Consider the following 17,920-nt stretch of genomic DNA (forward strand, 5'->3'; position numbering starts at 1 on the left):
AGATTCTAATTTCTGAAGTTTGTGTTCATGGTTTGAAGTTTTAAACATTTTGGCAATAGGCGATTTGCCGGTTCTCAATGACGGTAAGCAATTTTCTTTGCAAACACCTAAGCGGCAACCGGAACAACCGGACAAGTTACCGGAGCGGCTTTATTATAAGAAGTGCTTACTTCTATGAAATACGATTCGTTTTTTACTTTAATAATGAGATATGCCATTTCATTTCTTGAATTATCAGCGTCACATATACAACACAAATCAGTATTTATTTGAAAATTAAAGGAATGGGGTGATTCATTTAAAACTAACAATTGAACTAAAGCGGCCAAACATAGCTAACGTTAACGTTAGACTTCAGTACATGAGCGCTACGAATAAAAACCATTGAATAGCAGACAAAAACACGGAGTCTATCTGCATATTCGGAAGTTAAAGTGTATATGAACTACATACGGGAAATAAAAAAAGATAAGAAAACAAACATTGTTAATTATAAAGAGGTATAGTTCCACTTGTAATACCGGCCCGTCTCGACTTAAGGCCTACAGAGGTGACCATTTTCAAAGTAAAGTTAGATTGAAAATAAATGTGAAATATGAGGTTTCTTAGTATATTATGTTTATATCTAATATATATATGATCTACAATATATTTGTGAAAAAGCAGTTTATAAAATCCAATAAATAATCTATTACACGAATGCAAAGTCGCATAGTCGTGCGATTTGCAAATTTTTGTAGGGATTTTCCCGATATTTATTGAGCGCATATCGGAGGATCAACTTCTACCTTGGAACATCTTTTTCCATGAAATAAAATATACATTGTTTATCCTATTGCAGATTGATCACTGTACATGTATGTATAAAGTAATGCAACTTTCTGTACAATAATGTATATAGTGTAATTACTATTGGAACAACGGAAGAATGCACAAATGATAAAAATTACAAATAAGGAAGAATTTTTTAAGTAAAAACAAGGATCACTTTGCTTATTACGTTGACATAACGTTCGTGAATATTTATTTTGCTAGTCTTCTTAGCAATTTAAATCAACTTAGAATTTTTCATTATCTTCAGATCACCAGCTTATCAATCAAAGTCCATATTAAAATTTTACTTAAAACGTATACTGATGCCCAGACACAAACAGTGACAATCTAAGGGGCACATACATGATTGAAACAATGTTGATGCAAATCTTATTACCTGCCGAACACATGTACATCTCCCCAGCAAATTATGAATGTTACGCATTAATCTTTTCTCTAGCAACTTCCTGGTATTCTGAGAGCAAAGCTACTTACTTTGTATTGAAAATGTTATCTGCATTAAGTTTGATCATTACAAGTGAAATATAATTTCTCAGCAATTTAATTGACACTCTGGATACCTGTACCACGGTTATCGTCATTAGCAATGAAGAAAAACATGTTGCAAAAACAATTGCTTATATACTTCTACAGTAGATTATTATTACATGTATCTAGTAGCATGTCATGATTTAATACTAAGTTTAATAAAAAAGAATCAGTGGGAAATTATACACTTTACCATATAGAGACATTTTGGTGATCGAAGTACATGTACAACTTTTAGCGTATGTATTAATTAATTCTCATTGGCACTATTTGCGATTCCGGTAAAACAATAAGGACTTATAGATTCTGTGTATAAACGTAATCAGTACAGTATAGGTTCTATTAATTCTAAAATGAACATGAAAATTCTTTGGTAATTTTTATACACGCCTGAATCTACATCGTTAAATAGACTACTTAAGTTAAACTTTATTATCAATCCAGGTCGATATAAAGGACAAGTTACATGTATATAAATATGCCTGCCTATATTATTAGGCTTTTTATTTTTTTTTTTTTCTTCTTCTTAATATATAGACTATATATTAGACAAAAAATTAAAAGCCTAATAATATAGGCAGGTTTAGCCTACTAAGCGCCCCTTATAACATATAACTGGTATTTTGAAAATAATAACAAGAAAAAAAGAGCATTAATGCATTTATTTGAGAGCTTGAATTATTTTGATTACAACACAAATAGAGGAAGCATGTACAGTAAAGTTTATAGGTAAGCGTAATATATACGTATATCAGATTATACTTTGAAAGAGCGCTTACTTCCGTTGTATCACCGCTATCCGCATACGTTATAGTGATAAAATTACCGATACAAACAAATAAATCAAAGTACACGACTTCTTATACAATAGGCTTATAAACGGAAACATAAAATCTGATAAATATACAGATTAAAATATGTATTAAATACTGTAAAGATAAGCTGAATCCGATAAATAAAACGTTTCGGTATGCCCGGTACAGGCTGTATGTGCACACGATAAATTCGGATTTATCGCTAAATGAATATTTTGACAGCCTTTACACATATCTCTCAGCTTGATATAATGCACTCAACAACCAAATACAAGCAAAAACAATTTGATTCTAGCGAATACAGCATTTCAACTGAGCTCACTTTCTTATTTGAGTATACGTAAAGGCCAACTTTTTGTCCAGTGGAACTCTTTTGTGTTTCAAGGGAGATCACTCTAATCACTAACCTATTGGAAACCGGCAAATGGTCTATTGCTTAACAATCAATAATTCCTGATAAAGATAATTATAATAAATGGTAGTTTGAGTTCTGTTTGGTAGTTTGTACAGCACTGACTACAAACCACATGGAGTAGAGGTGTAGTTTGTACGACAAACACTGACTTGGGTAACCTGAGTTTGCTCTTAAGCTCTTACTCTAGACCTTGACAGAGATGTGTGAAGTTGACGGGAATATGTGGAATCCTTTTGGTGTTACCAAGTGATTAATAAGCACAAAATAAATCACGAATGATGTTTAACTAGATGAAATATTCATAATTAAATGTTTAGTTTCATATTCCGTCTTTGCATATTACACAATTACCTCCCTTGCGGGTAGGTATCCAATGTGACGTCATTGTTTTATGAGCGAATTTCATGTTGTTTTCTCAGAAAGTTTGCCGTTTCATTCTTAATTACATGACATCACAATGAATACCTAACCGCCAGGGGTGATAACTCTAATATGCAAATACAGAATAACAATAGTAGTCTCTGGCTCTATTAAGCATTATTCTTATAATAATGAAAACTCCATAGTTCATGAATTCCACATTTTCATAAAGTAATGCAATCCTGTCTTTTAGTCACAAAGTATCTCTGTTCAAAATGTCAAAGTCTTATGTCAACAGCTGCATCTACTGCTTTCTCCAGAAATAAAATAATTTTTTTATAATTTATGGTATCATAATTACTGTTGTGTATCTGTCTAACTTAATAAATTTTGCTGGCTTCGCGTTGTGCAGATTAAAGATTTTTGTTTCAAGATTCCAGAAAGTTTGAACATTTAAAACTAATATAAAAATATGAAGAAAACATATTAACATAGACCATATTTGGAATTTGAGCTTTTGTTATTTGTCAAATCTTGTGGACAATGCAAAGATTAAAAAATAGTTTATTTAGATTTTAGTTGTAATGTTGTAATAACGCCTGAATGTGTTTGATGTTTCAGCTGTTTACTGAGAATCGTTGATTCATTTGGCACAGAGCCAGCCTATAATCATAAAGTTTACGCTAAAGCTCACAGGCTGGTAACATTCTGGGGAGGACAGAACCTACAACCACAGCAGTTCTTCACTATGTTCCGTAAGTAATCTGGTCGATAAAACAGATAGGCAGCCATCTTGGATTTTGATATTTGAAGTATGTTACTGCTATTGTTTCAAAAGTTCTAATATCTAAGATATCAAATGTATATAAAGCATGTGTATTCCTGCATGTGTCCATTTTAATTAAGTTGTCAATTGTATTTGTGAATAAACAGGACAACATGACTGATTAGCAGTAATTTAGGTTTTTGTCATTTTCTCAGATAATACTTAATAGGTCTACCTTCTTCAAATTAAACTTGTAGTGTCTCCTTGGTCCTGAGTTCTGCATATCCATTTTGGAACAAATCCCAGCACAGCATGGCAGACAGCTGTGGCCATATTAAATTTGAAAAGCAGAGAAAAGATCCCTCTTACAATTGTCTGACATAGATCATGGGCACCAAGACCCCTCTTGGATCTCTTGTACTGGGATCACTTGTACTGGGATCACTTGTACTGGGATCACTTGTACTGGGATCTCTTGTACTGGGATCTCTTGTACTGGGATCTCTTGTACTGGGATCTCTTGTACTGGGATCTCTTGTACTGGGATCTCTTGTACTGGGATCTCTTGTACTGGGATCTCTTGTACTGGGATCACTTGTACTGGGATCACTTGTACTGGGATCTCTTGTACTGGGATCACTTGTACTGGGATCTCTTGTACTGGGATCACTTGTACTGGGATCTCTTGTACTGGGATCACTTGTACTGGGATCTCTTGTACGGGGATCACTTGTACTGGGATCTCTTGTACTGGGATCACTTGTACTGGGATCTCTTGTACGGGGATCTCTTGTACTGGGATCACTTGTTCGGTGATCACTTGTACTGGGATCTCTTGTTCGGTGATCACACTTGTACTGGGATCACTTGTACTGGGATCTCTTGTTCGGTGATCACTTGTACTGGGATCTCTTGTACTGGGATCTCTTGTACTGGGATCACTTGTTCGGGGATCACTTGTTCGGGGATCACTTGTACTGGGATCTCTTGTACTGGGATCTCTTGTACTGAGATCTCTTGTACGGGGATCTCTTGTACTGGGATCACTTGTACTGGGATCTCTTGTACGGGGATCACTTGTACGGGGATCTCTTGTACGGGGATCACTTGTACTGGGATCACTTGTACTGGGATCTCTTGTACTGGGATCACTTGTACTGGGATCACTTGTACTGGGATCACTTGTACTGGGATCTCTTGTACTGGGATCACTTGTACTGGGATCACTTGTACTGGGATCTCTTGTACTGGGATCTCTTGTACTGGGATCTCTTGTACTGGGATCTCTTGTACTGGGATCTCTTGTACTGGGATCACTTGTACTGGGATCACTTGTACTGGGATCTCTTGTACTGGGATCTCTTGTACTGGGATCACTTGTACTGGGATCTCTTGTACTGGGATCTCTTGTACTGGGATCTCTTGTACGGGGATCTCTTGTACGGGGATCTCTTGTACGGGGATCTCTTGTACTGGGATCTCTTGTACTGGGATCTCTTGTACGGGGATCTCTTGTACTGGGATCTCTTGTACTGGGATCTCTTGTACTGGGATCTCTTGTACTGGGATCTCTTGTACTGGGATCACTTGTACTGGGATCTCTTGTACTGGGATCACTTGTACTGGGATCTCTTGTACTGGGATCACTTGTACTGGGATCTCTTGTACTGGGATCACTTGTACGGGGATCTCTTGTACTGGGATCACTTGTACTGGAATCTCTTGTACTGGGATCTCTTGTACTGGGATCACTTGAACTGGGATCTCTTGTACTGGGATCTCTTGTACTGGGATCACTTGTACTGGGATCTCTTGTTCAGGGATCTCTTGTACTGGGATCACTTGTACTGGGATCTCTTGTACTAGGATCTCTTGTACGGGGATCACTTGTACTGGGATCACTTGTACTGGGATCACTTGTACTGGGATCTCTTGTACGGGGATCTCTTGTACTGGGATCTCTTGTACGGGGATCCCTTGTACGGGGATCTCTTGTACTGAGATCTCTTGTACTGACATCTCTTGTACGGGGATCACTTGTACGGGGATCTCTTGTACTGGGATCTCTTGTACTGGGATCACTTGTACTGGGATCTCTTGTACGGGGATCACTTGTACTGGGATCACTTGTACTGGGATCTCTTGTACTGGGATCACTTGTACTGGGATCTCTTGTACTGGGATCTCTTGTACTGGGATCACTTGTACTGGGATCTCTTGTACTGGGATCACTTGTACTGGGATCACTTGTACTGGGATCACTTGTACTGGGATCTCTTGTACTGGGATCTCTTGTACTGGGATCTCTTGTACGGGGATCACTTGTACGGGGATCTCTTGTACGGGGATCACTTGTACTGGGATCACTTGTACTGAGATCTCTTGTACTGGGATCACTTGTACTGGGATCTCTTGTACTGGGATCTCTTGTACTGGGATCACTTGTACTGGGATCACTTGTACGGGGATCACTTGTACGGTGGATCTCTTGTACGGGGATCACTTGTACTGGGATCTCTTGTACTGGGATCACTTGTACTGGGATCTCTTGTACTGGGATCTCTTGTACTGGGATCACTTGTACTGGGATCACTTGTACTGGGATCTCTTGTACTGGGATCTCTTGTACTGGGATCTCTTGTACTGGGATCTCTTGTACTGGGATCACTTGTACTGGGATCTCTTGTACTGGGATTTCTTGTACTGGGATTTCTTGTACTGGGATTTCTTGTTCTGAGATTTCTTGTTTAGTTCATGTTGTCTATGGGTGGGCAATTGGAGGATATACTCTTTAGAGAGAGAAGTTCTTTACATTGTTACCTAATTCGCTATTGTTAATTGTTACACAGCCCACAGCCCGGATAACTCCTTCATGGGATTCCTGGTGGAACAGCACCTTAACGACAGCCGAGTTCAGGATATCAAGCGCAAGGACCAGGCCGTCGTGTATGGGAAACGCGAGTATATGTGGGAGGTATGTGGTTATCTGCTTCTGTGATAATGTGGTTCCAGAGTATAAGTTGATGTTTGTATGTAATATTATTCATTAGTGGAAAAGGACAAATTTACAGATGTTTGTCTATGTATCCTTCCAGAGATTATCTTATTTTGACGTAGCAGTCACAAGGGTCACAACTTTACAAGGAAATGTAGGTCGCTGTGACTTAACACCAGGTTCACAGGTTTATAAAGAAAATAGGTCGCTGTGACTTAATACTAGGCACATAGGTCTATAAGGCAAAGTAGGTCGCTGTGACTCAACAGCAAGGTGTGGGCCCAGGAACTGCTATGCAAAATAGTCTTGTTATTTGATGCATATGAGGACATCAATTTATTACCAATCATAGCTTATCTCAGAGACTTGAGTAAGTTGAGACTTGACTTAATTTATGTTGTTCTGTTTAGGGGAGACAAAAATATCTGGAAGTTATCAAAAACGCCCAGCTGGATATTCATGGAACTGTATATCTAGACCAAAAAAATACAACTAAAGGAAAACGGGTGAAGCTTCCGGATTATATCAATAATCATGGGTTTCTGAATGGAGAGGATCTTCATTATCTCTTACGAGAGTCAAAGGTAGCTTTAATCTTAATCACACATCTTCATCATTAATCTAATCTTCATTGCACATCTTCATCATTAATCTTATCTTCATCTCACATCTTCATCATTAATCTAATCTTCATCTCACATCTTCATCATTAATCTAATATTCATCACACATCTTCATCGTAAATCTTATATTCATCATTAATCTAATCTTCATCACACATCTTCATCATTAATCTAATCTTCATCTCACATCTTCATCATTAATCTAATCTTCATCTCACATCTTCATCATTAATCTAATCTTCATCTCACATCTTCATCATTAATCTAATCTTCATCTCACATCTTCATCATTAATCTTATATTCATCATTAATCTTATCTTCATTGCACATCTTCATCATTAATCTTATCTTCATCTCACATCTTCATCATTAATCTAATATTCATCACACATCTTCATCGTAAATCTTATATTCATCATTAATCTAATCTTCATCACACATCTTCATCATTAATCTTATATTCATCATTAATCTTATCTTCATTGCACATCTTCATCATTAATCTAATCTTCATCTCACATCTTCATCATTAATCTTATCTTCATTGCACATCTTCATCATTAATCTAATCTTCATTGCACATCTTCATCATTAATCTAATATTCATCACACATCTTCATCATTAATCTAATCTTCATCTCACATCTTCATCATTAATCTAATCTTCATCTCACATCTTCATCATTAATCTAATATTCATCTCACATCTTCATCATTAATCTAATATTCATCTCACATCTTCATCATTAATCTAATATTCATCACACATCTTCATCATTAATCTAATCTTCATCTCACATCTTCATCATTAATCTAATCTTCATCACACATCTTCATCATTAATCTAATATTCATCTCACATCTTCATCATTAATCTAATCTTCATCGCACATCTTCATCAATAATTTTCATATATCCTACCTTTCATTTGATTAGAATTTTTTGGATGGCTAGGTTTTTGCTCATTTATCAAAATTGATTGTAGAATGGTGCTATCTGAATTTGTTTCAAATAAAAAAAGAATATATTTTTTTTTATATAAACTTTGGATGTTTCTGTTCCAGATATTTATAGGACTGGGATTCCCCTATGAGGGTCCCGCTCCTCTCGAGGCTATAGCCAATGGGTGTGTGTTTATTAATCCTCGATTCAAGCCTCCTCATAGCAGCAAGAACACACCTTTCTTCAAGGGCAAGCCAACACAGAGACAGGTAATATTGAAGATAGAAATAAGGCTTGCTAAAAAGATCACCAGTGGTTTGCTTAAAGGGCCCCTATCTTTCCGAAAGGACTCTGAAATTTTAAAATGGGAATGTAAAACGAGATTGATTATTTTATAATGTCACAAAAGTTATTTACTTACCGTTAATACTACACTAACCATCACCTTCTTAACAATTTAATGTAAATAAATAAAATGCTAATTTTTATAACGCGGGTCGTTTTATGTTTCCCGCCGTTTTTTATAACGCGGGTCGTTTTATGTTATTATTATTATTATTTTAAGAAACTTTAATTTTTGTTTGGCAAAGGTAGTGGGCCTTTAATTAAGGGGATCACCACCCAGAATCCATTGTAATGGTTTGGAGGTTGTTTTTGTTTTCTGAAGCTCTGATACATGTAATTAGTCAGCACTCGTACAAGTGTTATTTGTATGCTGTGTTGAACAGACACTGTAAACCAATGTTCTTTCACGGCTAATAATTAAATTCCACAATTTCCATTTCAAAACTATTTTGCAAAGTTTAACATTCGCGGATTTGATAATTGACTAAAATTTCCTATTAGTTATAATTATGTAGATGTTCATTCGCGGAGAAAAACTTTTACGAATTTAATTGGACTGAGAAACTTGCGAAAGTGAATCGCACACGAAAGAAAGTTAGGTTACAGTAACTAACCAGCTCCCATACGCATGTTATTTGTATTTTCTGTTGAACAGATAACTAGCCAGCACCCATACGCAGAACAGTTTATTGGAGAACCATATGTTTACACGATTGACATCAACAACCTTGATGAGGTTCGCTATACCGTCGCAAAAATCTTGGAAAATCAAAAGGTAATTTGTTGTGTGAGAGAAAGCCAAGAAGTAGTTAAAGGTTATACAGGGATTGTGTGGTGCTAGTATCTCCAGTGGGGATGGAACTTATAATCATCCCACAGAAATGACGTCAGCGCAGGATATTATTTTTTAGCATCATTTCATCACCAAGGATTTCAATATCAGGAAGTACCCGGTACTTTTTGCCGGTTGAACCTGGCTGTGGTACCACCTGATTTTGGCTAAATTACATGATATACCATACAGATGGTATTAGAAAAGTACCCTCTGAAATTGCAATAGTACCGCCTCTCCTGAAAGATAATGAAACCCCTTCATCACCAATAGAAAAAATAGTTCTGCACAAACCTTATCAGATATAACGTGGCTTGACGTGAATTAGTCCCATTCATTGCCAATTTCTGTGGCAAAAAAATAAAAATGAAATAAATAAGAAAAAAGTATTTATGCAAATGAAAAAAAAAAAAAAGAAATAAGGAAAAAATATATGCAAACGAGTGAAAGTGTGCTGATAGTTTTTTTTCCATTGCAGTTTGAGCCACACCTTCCATACGAGTTTACAGAGGAAGGAATGCTACAGAGAATGAATGCCTATATTGAGCACCAGAACTTCTGTGAATTCCAGAAGCGACCGGCCAAATGGCCGCCCAGCTCTTCCATCAAGTTCCTGTTGGGTGAACCGGACAAATCCTGTAGCGACGTGTGCTGGGCTAAAAGTAAGACATCCATATTCAAACAGGAACATTTAATTTAGTGGTCATTCTAAACTGATTGCATGCTTGAACATTGTACAGTAGAAGCCACTAATATCATGTCTGTTAATGTCATATCTCTTAATGTCGTGTAATGCCATGTCTGTTAATGTCATATGTCTGTTAATGTATATGTCTTTTAATGTATATGTCTTTTAATGTCATGTAATGTCATGTCTGTTAATGTCATATGTCTGTTAATGCATATGTCTTTTAATGTATATGTCTTTTAATGTCATGTAATGTCATGTCAATGTTTGTTGTTAATGTATATGTCTTTTAATGTCATGTAATGTCATGTCTGTTAATGTATATGTCTTTTAATGTTATGTAATGTCATGTCTGTTAATGTCATATGTCTGTTAATGTATATGTCTTTTAATGTCATGTAATGTCATGTCTGTTAATGTCATTTTCTGCATAATATCATGCATTTCTATTATATTCTTTGCATTGTTACTACTGATATTAAATTATCAATTTATATCTCTGCCCGAAAACATTAAATATCACTATTTTACCTACATTTTTAAAACACGGGTAATTCTCTGTGATCTATGAAAGAGGGATATTTTCTTCTGCTTTTCAAACTAAGAGATTATTCCCCCATGAATCAGCTGTATTTTGAATGATGACCTGTGTTGAAAGTCAGTAAATCATTTTTGTACAATTTTTACTGACATTCATTTTCATATCTTCATATCTAGAGCAAGTCTTCTTTATTTGATATGATTTAAACTCTCTTTAATTTGAGATTATTATTCATCTTTCCTTAATCATCTCGTCTTTGTTTTGACAGATCTAATGTGTGAACCTAGTCATTTCCGTGAACTCAACTCGATGGACCCTCTTACCAAATATGGTGTCTCGTGCAAGTCGGGTAAATCCTTATCGGATATTTACTACCCTGCCTACGACATTAATACTGCCGAGTGTATCATACAGAAGGAGGAAATGTTGTTCAGCTGTGTAGGACAGTCCGCCAACCTCCAGCGTCTGTGTCCATGTCGAACCTTCATCAAGGGCCAGTCAGCATTGTGTGAGGAGTGTATTCGGTGACAAAGCGTTTGACCTTTAGTTGACCTTTTGACATTATAAGAAGAAATGTACATTGAGGCAATTACATAACCAGCTAAAAAACCTATCATCACTTTAAATTATGTTTCCTGCATTGTGCTAATGTTTTGACCAATTTGACAAAATCTGAAGTTTTTATTTGTTCGTTGGTTAAAACTGTAACATTTATTGTTGCTCACTTTGTCTGCAACATTCGACCAGTTTTGTTATTTTGTCTAATCATGGATATACATCTAAGTCAGTTAACAAATCAATCTGATTAAAATACAGTTCCTTATAACTACTCCGTTCAATAGAGGATCTGACAACATCACATTAGGGGTCGTGTTCAGATGACCTTTATGCAAGCTGTACTTTAGATCAAATGCATTTTCTATACCTTGCTACGTTTATTGAACACCATTTCGTCCCAGTATACATATACATTTAGCTTTGTTATGCTTTTTGGGCGAGATGACTACGTACGTGAAATTAATTCTGACAGTTTTTCAAACTGTTTCGTTCCCAGTCAAGGTTCTGACAGCTTCAATTTGATTGGCCATTTTCAAAGGTCACCAGAACATGACCCCTAATGGGATGTTGTCAGATCCTCTTATCAAACATATAAGGATCTGTATTTTAATCAGATTATTAACAAATGTGTGAAAAGGAAGACATTGTACGATATGTTTCTGTTGTGATTTTTTACATGTGTCTGTTGAATATAAGATGTATGAGACAATCGGTAGATAACAATCCTACGCCTTAAACATGTTCACTCATGTGCAATGCTCTTGCCTTCAAGGTTATTTTTATCTTTTGAAACCGCTCACATGTTTTGCGAGTGTGAAGACAACCTTCCAAAGTTTATAAATCTCAGATTTTATTGTAAATAAATCATTTTAGAAGTGTTCGATATAATGATATTTTCAATCACTATAATTTTATCATTTGTCCATCTCTGCATCTATTTATTGTTTACAGGTGTCATTGTTTACAATCAATTATAAAAATAGGATAATTATGTATGTATACATGTAGTTGTAAATATTCACGAGGGTTTTAATTTTCGCAAATTCATCAAAATTTGCGAAATTTATCAAAATCATAGTTTTACATATATTACGGCTTGTCGTATGAATGACACTTCAAAAGGCTACAAAGATAATTTCGTGAAAATAAATCCCAGCGAATAAGTTTCAGACAGTATATCACAAATTTACACTCCCGAAATTTGAGAACTATACAGTATAACAAACATTTGAAATCATGTTCGTTTAATGCCAAAAGATTAATTATGAAAACAACATCTTTATACACATCAACTTGACAACTTGTCACCTTGGAGAATATATGAATTACTTGGTGGGCGTTTTTCTCTGTGAACTCCGGCTTTAAAATCCCTGCAACCAAACCTAAGCTGGTCTTAGAACACAAGTAAGTCAAACTAAAAAATTCAACAACTAAAAAGACTATCATGTTTTCTTGTTTATGTTTTATGTTATTGAACTTTTAATTTATAACGAATCATTTCATTTTATACACCTTGTATAAATTATTGTACTAGTTTGTAATATTTAAGTTTGTAGCTATATTCTTGGTGATACAAGGAACAAAATCGTATTAGTTACGATTAATTATCTCAATATTTCTCAAAAAATTGTGGAAATTCTTCAATGAACCAATTGAAACGATTATGTCTTTTAAAATTTGTTCCAGGCGAGAGTTTTGTACATTAATTTTACGACGAGAACAAACTTGTGATGACCCAGTGATGTAAACAGTCCATACATTCCATGTCTGTTTCTCGCCTTTGTAGGTTGTTATACCCCCGGCAACGACATTAAGGGTTAAAGGGGTAGGGGGGGGGGAAGGGTTATATACTGGAATTGTATAAATTTTGTACACAGAACACAACATAAAGGGGAGTTGAGTAAACTATATAAGGTTCTCCACTGTCTCCTATTGCAGCGGGGGGTATTAGTGGTCTACTCTGGGGACAGTTCTAGTTAAAAATGTTTCCCACAAGTCTACTGTGATGGTTAAACTGAAGATGACCACTTCATGGATTCAGTACCTTTTCAGAAGACAAAAATCGGGACAACTTGAGTTCCTATGTTTCCAGAATCAATCGTGAAACAATCTCGCCTGTATTTCTGAACATGAAGCCCGCCTCAAATCAGCTTATTCAAATGTTAGCCAAAATTGACATTGTTGCCATTAAGCTGTTGTATTTGTTCTTTAGATATTTCTAATATTTGTATCTTTATAACCCATGATTTTGTTTAATATACTTCTACTCATCTTAATTTTCTGACAAAAAAATCACAACAGTAATATGTTAATTTTTTGCGGTTGTTTGCGTGGCCATAAAAAGTCAATGCATGCCATTTAATGTGTTGGCTGTTTTGTTTGTTTTAGAGAGGTTCAAGTTGTATATTTAGCTTATACACCCCTGAAATGTCATTATGGACTGGTCTGGTCTTTGATTTAGAAGAGTCTAAGTGTGTTTTCAGGGTTGAATGAGTTAATGAAGATGGCAGTGCCGATTTAGTGAGTAATGGAGAGGTTCAAGTCATATCTATAATTTAGTCTTTTGTATATCATATTTATATATGGGCTTTCAGAACATGTGATTTACCATGTGACTTACAGGTGTCACATGATTACCATGTGACCTGTAGGAGTCATGTGATTACCATGTGACCTACTGGAGTTATGTTTTATCTAATTATGTATTTAATGCTGTGAAATTTAGGTTACCTGATACACTAAGTTTCATGTGACCTTTTGTAATTGCCTTCTGGACGTCGTTGTGTGTCGTGTTACTCTATCTGTAACCATGTTTACTTTTCCATATCTACTGAAACAACTTTTATGATCCAATATTAAACTGATTTATTGTCCCGGTCCTTAGGGGCTTGTGGGAGGGGTCAATAGGATTTTAAATGACTATTGTAAATGAAAAGTTTAAAACATGTATAGTTTGAAATAAATTTGAAATCTTCTTCTCACCTTTGGATCTGTATATGTACACATTAGTCCTGACTGTAGTTAGAATTCTACTCATCATATCGGGATAACAATAAAAGGTTCTCATATCATTATAATATTGTGTGCCAGAACTCAGGTGAGTGGTATTGAAGGCCTTTTAACCTTATTTTGTTTTTATAGTCCAGTAAAGATAGGGTGTTACCCCAAAATAATTGCAACAGAATTTTTTCTTTGTTTTTCATACAGACCTGATTTTGTTTTATACAAGGAAAAAAGTCGCCACAAATAAAAATTTGGAAAAGTGTTTGTCTTGACCCCCAAAAAATCAGAAAAATAGAGATATTTGCATAATTTGCCAACTTTGAAGCCATATATAAATTTACATGGTTATCATGAGATACTAGAAAATTAATGTATGACAAGAACGTTATAAGGACAGCACAGATTGCCAAAAACATAAGTTGAAATCAACACAGGGAAAAAGTATGACAGCATGAAAATTGCATAATTATGTCCTTGCAACAGCCAAATATGCTTTTGTTGGATTGTTAAGATAAAAAATTGTTATTATCAACAATACCATTGATACTCATTTTGGTGGAATCTTTTTAAATAAAACTTGTTGATTAAAGGCTTTAAAAGTAAAACATTTTACTTTCACTACCTGAGATAATATGGTTGCTCAAAGTTGGTCTTTTGGCCTTTTCCAAGGACATTTTGAAGTCCAAATTGAATAATATGTCTTTTTCGTTCAAGAATTATTCAGTAAGTACCGTCTCAAGTGTTTAGATAGTTATTAATTCAGATTCTATGTAGGCTATACTCACCTAAAAGAGACTACTATATCAAGATATCCCCAAATATAAAAGACGTGAGGTCGATCAAATCCTCATTTAGTGCCAATTTGACTAAACTTCTCTAATCGGCTAAGTCCTTAAGTTGAAATGTCAAAAATGTGAATATCTATTTTGTGACTAATCAGATTGCAAAATCCTTTGGCAGATATTACCACCATAATGGAGCGCTCTTTATAAAGTGAGATTGAAGTTTCTTTTTGATCAAATATTTGCATAGGTCAGTTTTTCATTTTACCATAATGGAACTGGATGGGGGTTATATAATTTTCAATGAGATAAAGAAATAAAATAAAAGTTCAAGTTCAATTTTACAGCTGAAAATCATCACAGTTCTGATTTATTTACTGGCAAAATTTTATGACAAACGAATAAAGCATATTCGAAAAATTTAGATTTTTGTATTGCAGATTTATGGACTTAGACATATTTTGGTATTCAGCCAAATGAATGTGATAGGAAGTTTTTACTACTAAATAAGATGTGCATATTTATACTGTTTTTACTACAAATGATAAAAATAACAAGTACAAAATATACAAAAAAGGATATAACATATTTGGAAGCATTTGCTTTTTTATTTTCCGAAATATTAACTACCAAAATGGGTGTTTTGCCAAAAATCTAAGTATAAAAACATTTCAAATTGGCACGATCAGTCAACTTGACATGTTAATATTTAGATTTTTCTAGCTAATGTATTATCGATCATGCATTAATATCAAAGAAAATGTAATTCTTTAAGGCATAAAACATAAACTGATATAGTTAAGGGTAAGATTTTATAAATGTTTGCATCTAAAAAGAACAAAAACGGTAATGCTAGCTAAATTCAAAAGGTTTTGAGCCGTTTTCATCCTTCTTTATTTCTTGGATTGACTGACATGAAATTTTTACCTAAAGTGTTTCTTACTATATACCCGATTTCATATTTCAAGTATTGCAAATATAGCAGATGTTGTACTTTAAAAGTGGTCAAAAGTGTAATTTCTATATATTTTCTTATTTTTCGGGTGTTGAAAAAACGACTTTCCGAACATATGATTTTTAGCGACTTTTTTCATGGTAAAATACTACGATCCTCCAACCCAAAAAGCAGAAAACAAATTCTGTTGCAATTATTTGGAGGTTAGGCGTCTATTTTTCGTATTTTTACTGGACTAAAGAATAACACCTTGTAAGCTGTTGAGATATATTGTTTTGTGCCGGTTTTCTTGTGTGTGCCATTTTGTTATGTGATAAGAGCTCAGTTTCTTGAAACTAAAAAGCACTAACTTAAAGTCAAAACCTACGACACCTTCCTATGTTTAATGGTTGTAGACGAGGCCTGATTTCACTGTGTATCGAAAATGCCTCTGTTAAGATGACTCTATCATTCTTTTGTGAATGAGATAACAACAATATAAAACGTGGGTATATCAGGTAAATTAGGACTCAACCATTATAAAACCATCTCAACCATTGTGAATTACTTCAGTAGGTTAGCACTCGGTAAGCCTCTTGCTGAAAGCCATTCACTCTGTTATTGATAACACTCGCTACACCAGTCCGTTATTTTATCTGTCTGTCTCCTGCAGTAATAAATGTGTGGTTTCATTTCACAGATTTGCACTACCACTGATTTCATAGTCTTAATCCTTAATCAGTCTTTGCTGATATACATAGTGTTGATCATGGTCATTTAGAACTAAAAATAATTGTCTCAAGAATTGTCTCAATAAATTATGGCTGTGAAGATAGATAATCATTAAGTTGATTATATAGGCCTTGGTGTGTATAAATCAAGATTTAAATAAATATTTTTCAATGAATCTAAAGTTGGTTTTTCCCCCTATAATGAAAAAATAAAAGATATAAAGGAAACTACTAGTATAGTAAAAAATAATTTAGCAGAAAATTGGAGTAAAAAGCATAAACCAGACTCAGATTAGAATGAAAATCTTAAACATACATTCCAATGTGTATTGTTACATGTTAAATAATGTTATTTTAGACTTCCAGACCATGATATAATATCTAATCGTCGGCCTCCCCCATTCTAGTTTTGTATAGTGTCCGTCCATCCTTACATACATATGTCTCTGTCTATCTCCATCTACTCCATCCTCGGTGTCAGGTGAAAAATACACCCATCATTAATTAACCCCTGGCTAAAAAGGCTACATCATCTACATTTTCTTGTCCATCAAGAACTCAGTCTTATGCTAATGACTTTATGGATGAGTACATTTTCTTTATTTGTTGAAAACCACCGGATTTCGTGCAGTTCTGAGAGTTACCTGCTGATTGTTGTGAATGTTACGACTTTTGTCGGTTCTAGTCTGCTTTCTGTTTCCATATATATTGTACATATTTACGGGTGAAAGGTGATGGACAGTCTGAATGTGATCTGTTGTATGTAATTATTGTCATGTAACTTTAAAATCAAAGACTGAGAAATGTTATTATAATATTGTGATATCATGATGAAGAACTGTATACAGTGTACATCTAATCAAAAATAAAGAAAATACAAATGTATGAAATGTGATTGTTTTAACCTTTACTATTCTAATCGTGTCACGACAGAAAAAAATAAAATTCTTCAAAGTTTATTTAAAAACATTATGATATTAACAGCGTTCAAAATTAACGCCTCTCCGTCTGCCCGTGACTGGTTCAAAATTAACGCCTCTCCGTCTGCCCGTGACTGGTTCAAAATTAACGCCTCTCCGTCTGCCCGTGACTGGTTCAAAATTAACGCCTCTCCGTCTGCCCGTGACTGGTTCAAAATTAACGCCTCTCCGTCTGCCCGTGACTGGTTCAAAATTAACGCCTCTCCGTCTGCCCATGACTGGCATCTTTATAGTAGTGCAGACAATT

The 17,920-nt window shown here is 34.9% G+C and overlaps 1 protein-coding gene across 5 annotated transcripts in view; it reads left to right on the forward strand.

Annotated features, from left to right (window-relative positions):
- LOC138310816 (alpha-1,6-mannosylglycoprotein 6-beta-N-acetylglucosaminyltransferase A-like) overlaps positions 1–17,583 on the forward strand; it is a 54,777-nt gene extending 37,194 nt beyond the window's left edge. For all 5 annotated transcript variants that reach the window (XM_069252140.1, XM_069252145.1, XM_069252141.1 and 2 more), the window contains 7 exons: positions 3,574–3,707; positions 6,568–6,692; positions 7,124–7,297; positions 8,402–8,548; positions 9,280–9,399; positions 9,935–10,118; positions 10,954–17,583. In XM_069252140.1, coding sequence (XP_069108241.1) covers positions 3,574–3,707; positions 6,568–6,692; positions 7,124–7,297; positions 8,402–8,548; positions 9,280–9,399; positions 9,935–10,118; positions 10,954–11,213 — 1,144 coding nt within the window. In that variant the 3' untranslated portion in view covers positions 11,214–17,583. The remainder of the gene's footprint in view (positions 1–3,573; positions 3,708–6,567; positions 6,693–7,123; positions 7,298–8,401; positions 8,549–9,279; positions 9,400–9,934; positions 10,119–10,953) is intronic.
- Positions 17,584–17,920: the final 337 nt, after the last annotated feature.

The sequence above is a fragment of the Argopecten irradians genome, chromosome 16, assembly GCF_041381155.1.
Source record: "Argopecten irradians isolate NY chromosome 16, Ai_NY, whole genome shotgun sequence".
NCBI lineage: Eukaryota > Metazoa > Mollusca > Bivalvia > Pectinida > Pectinidae > Argopecten > Argopecten irradians.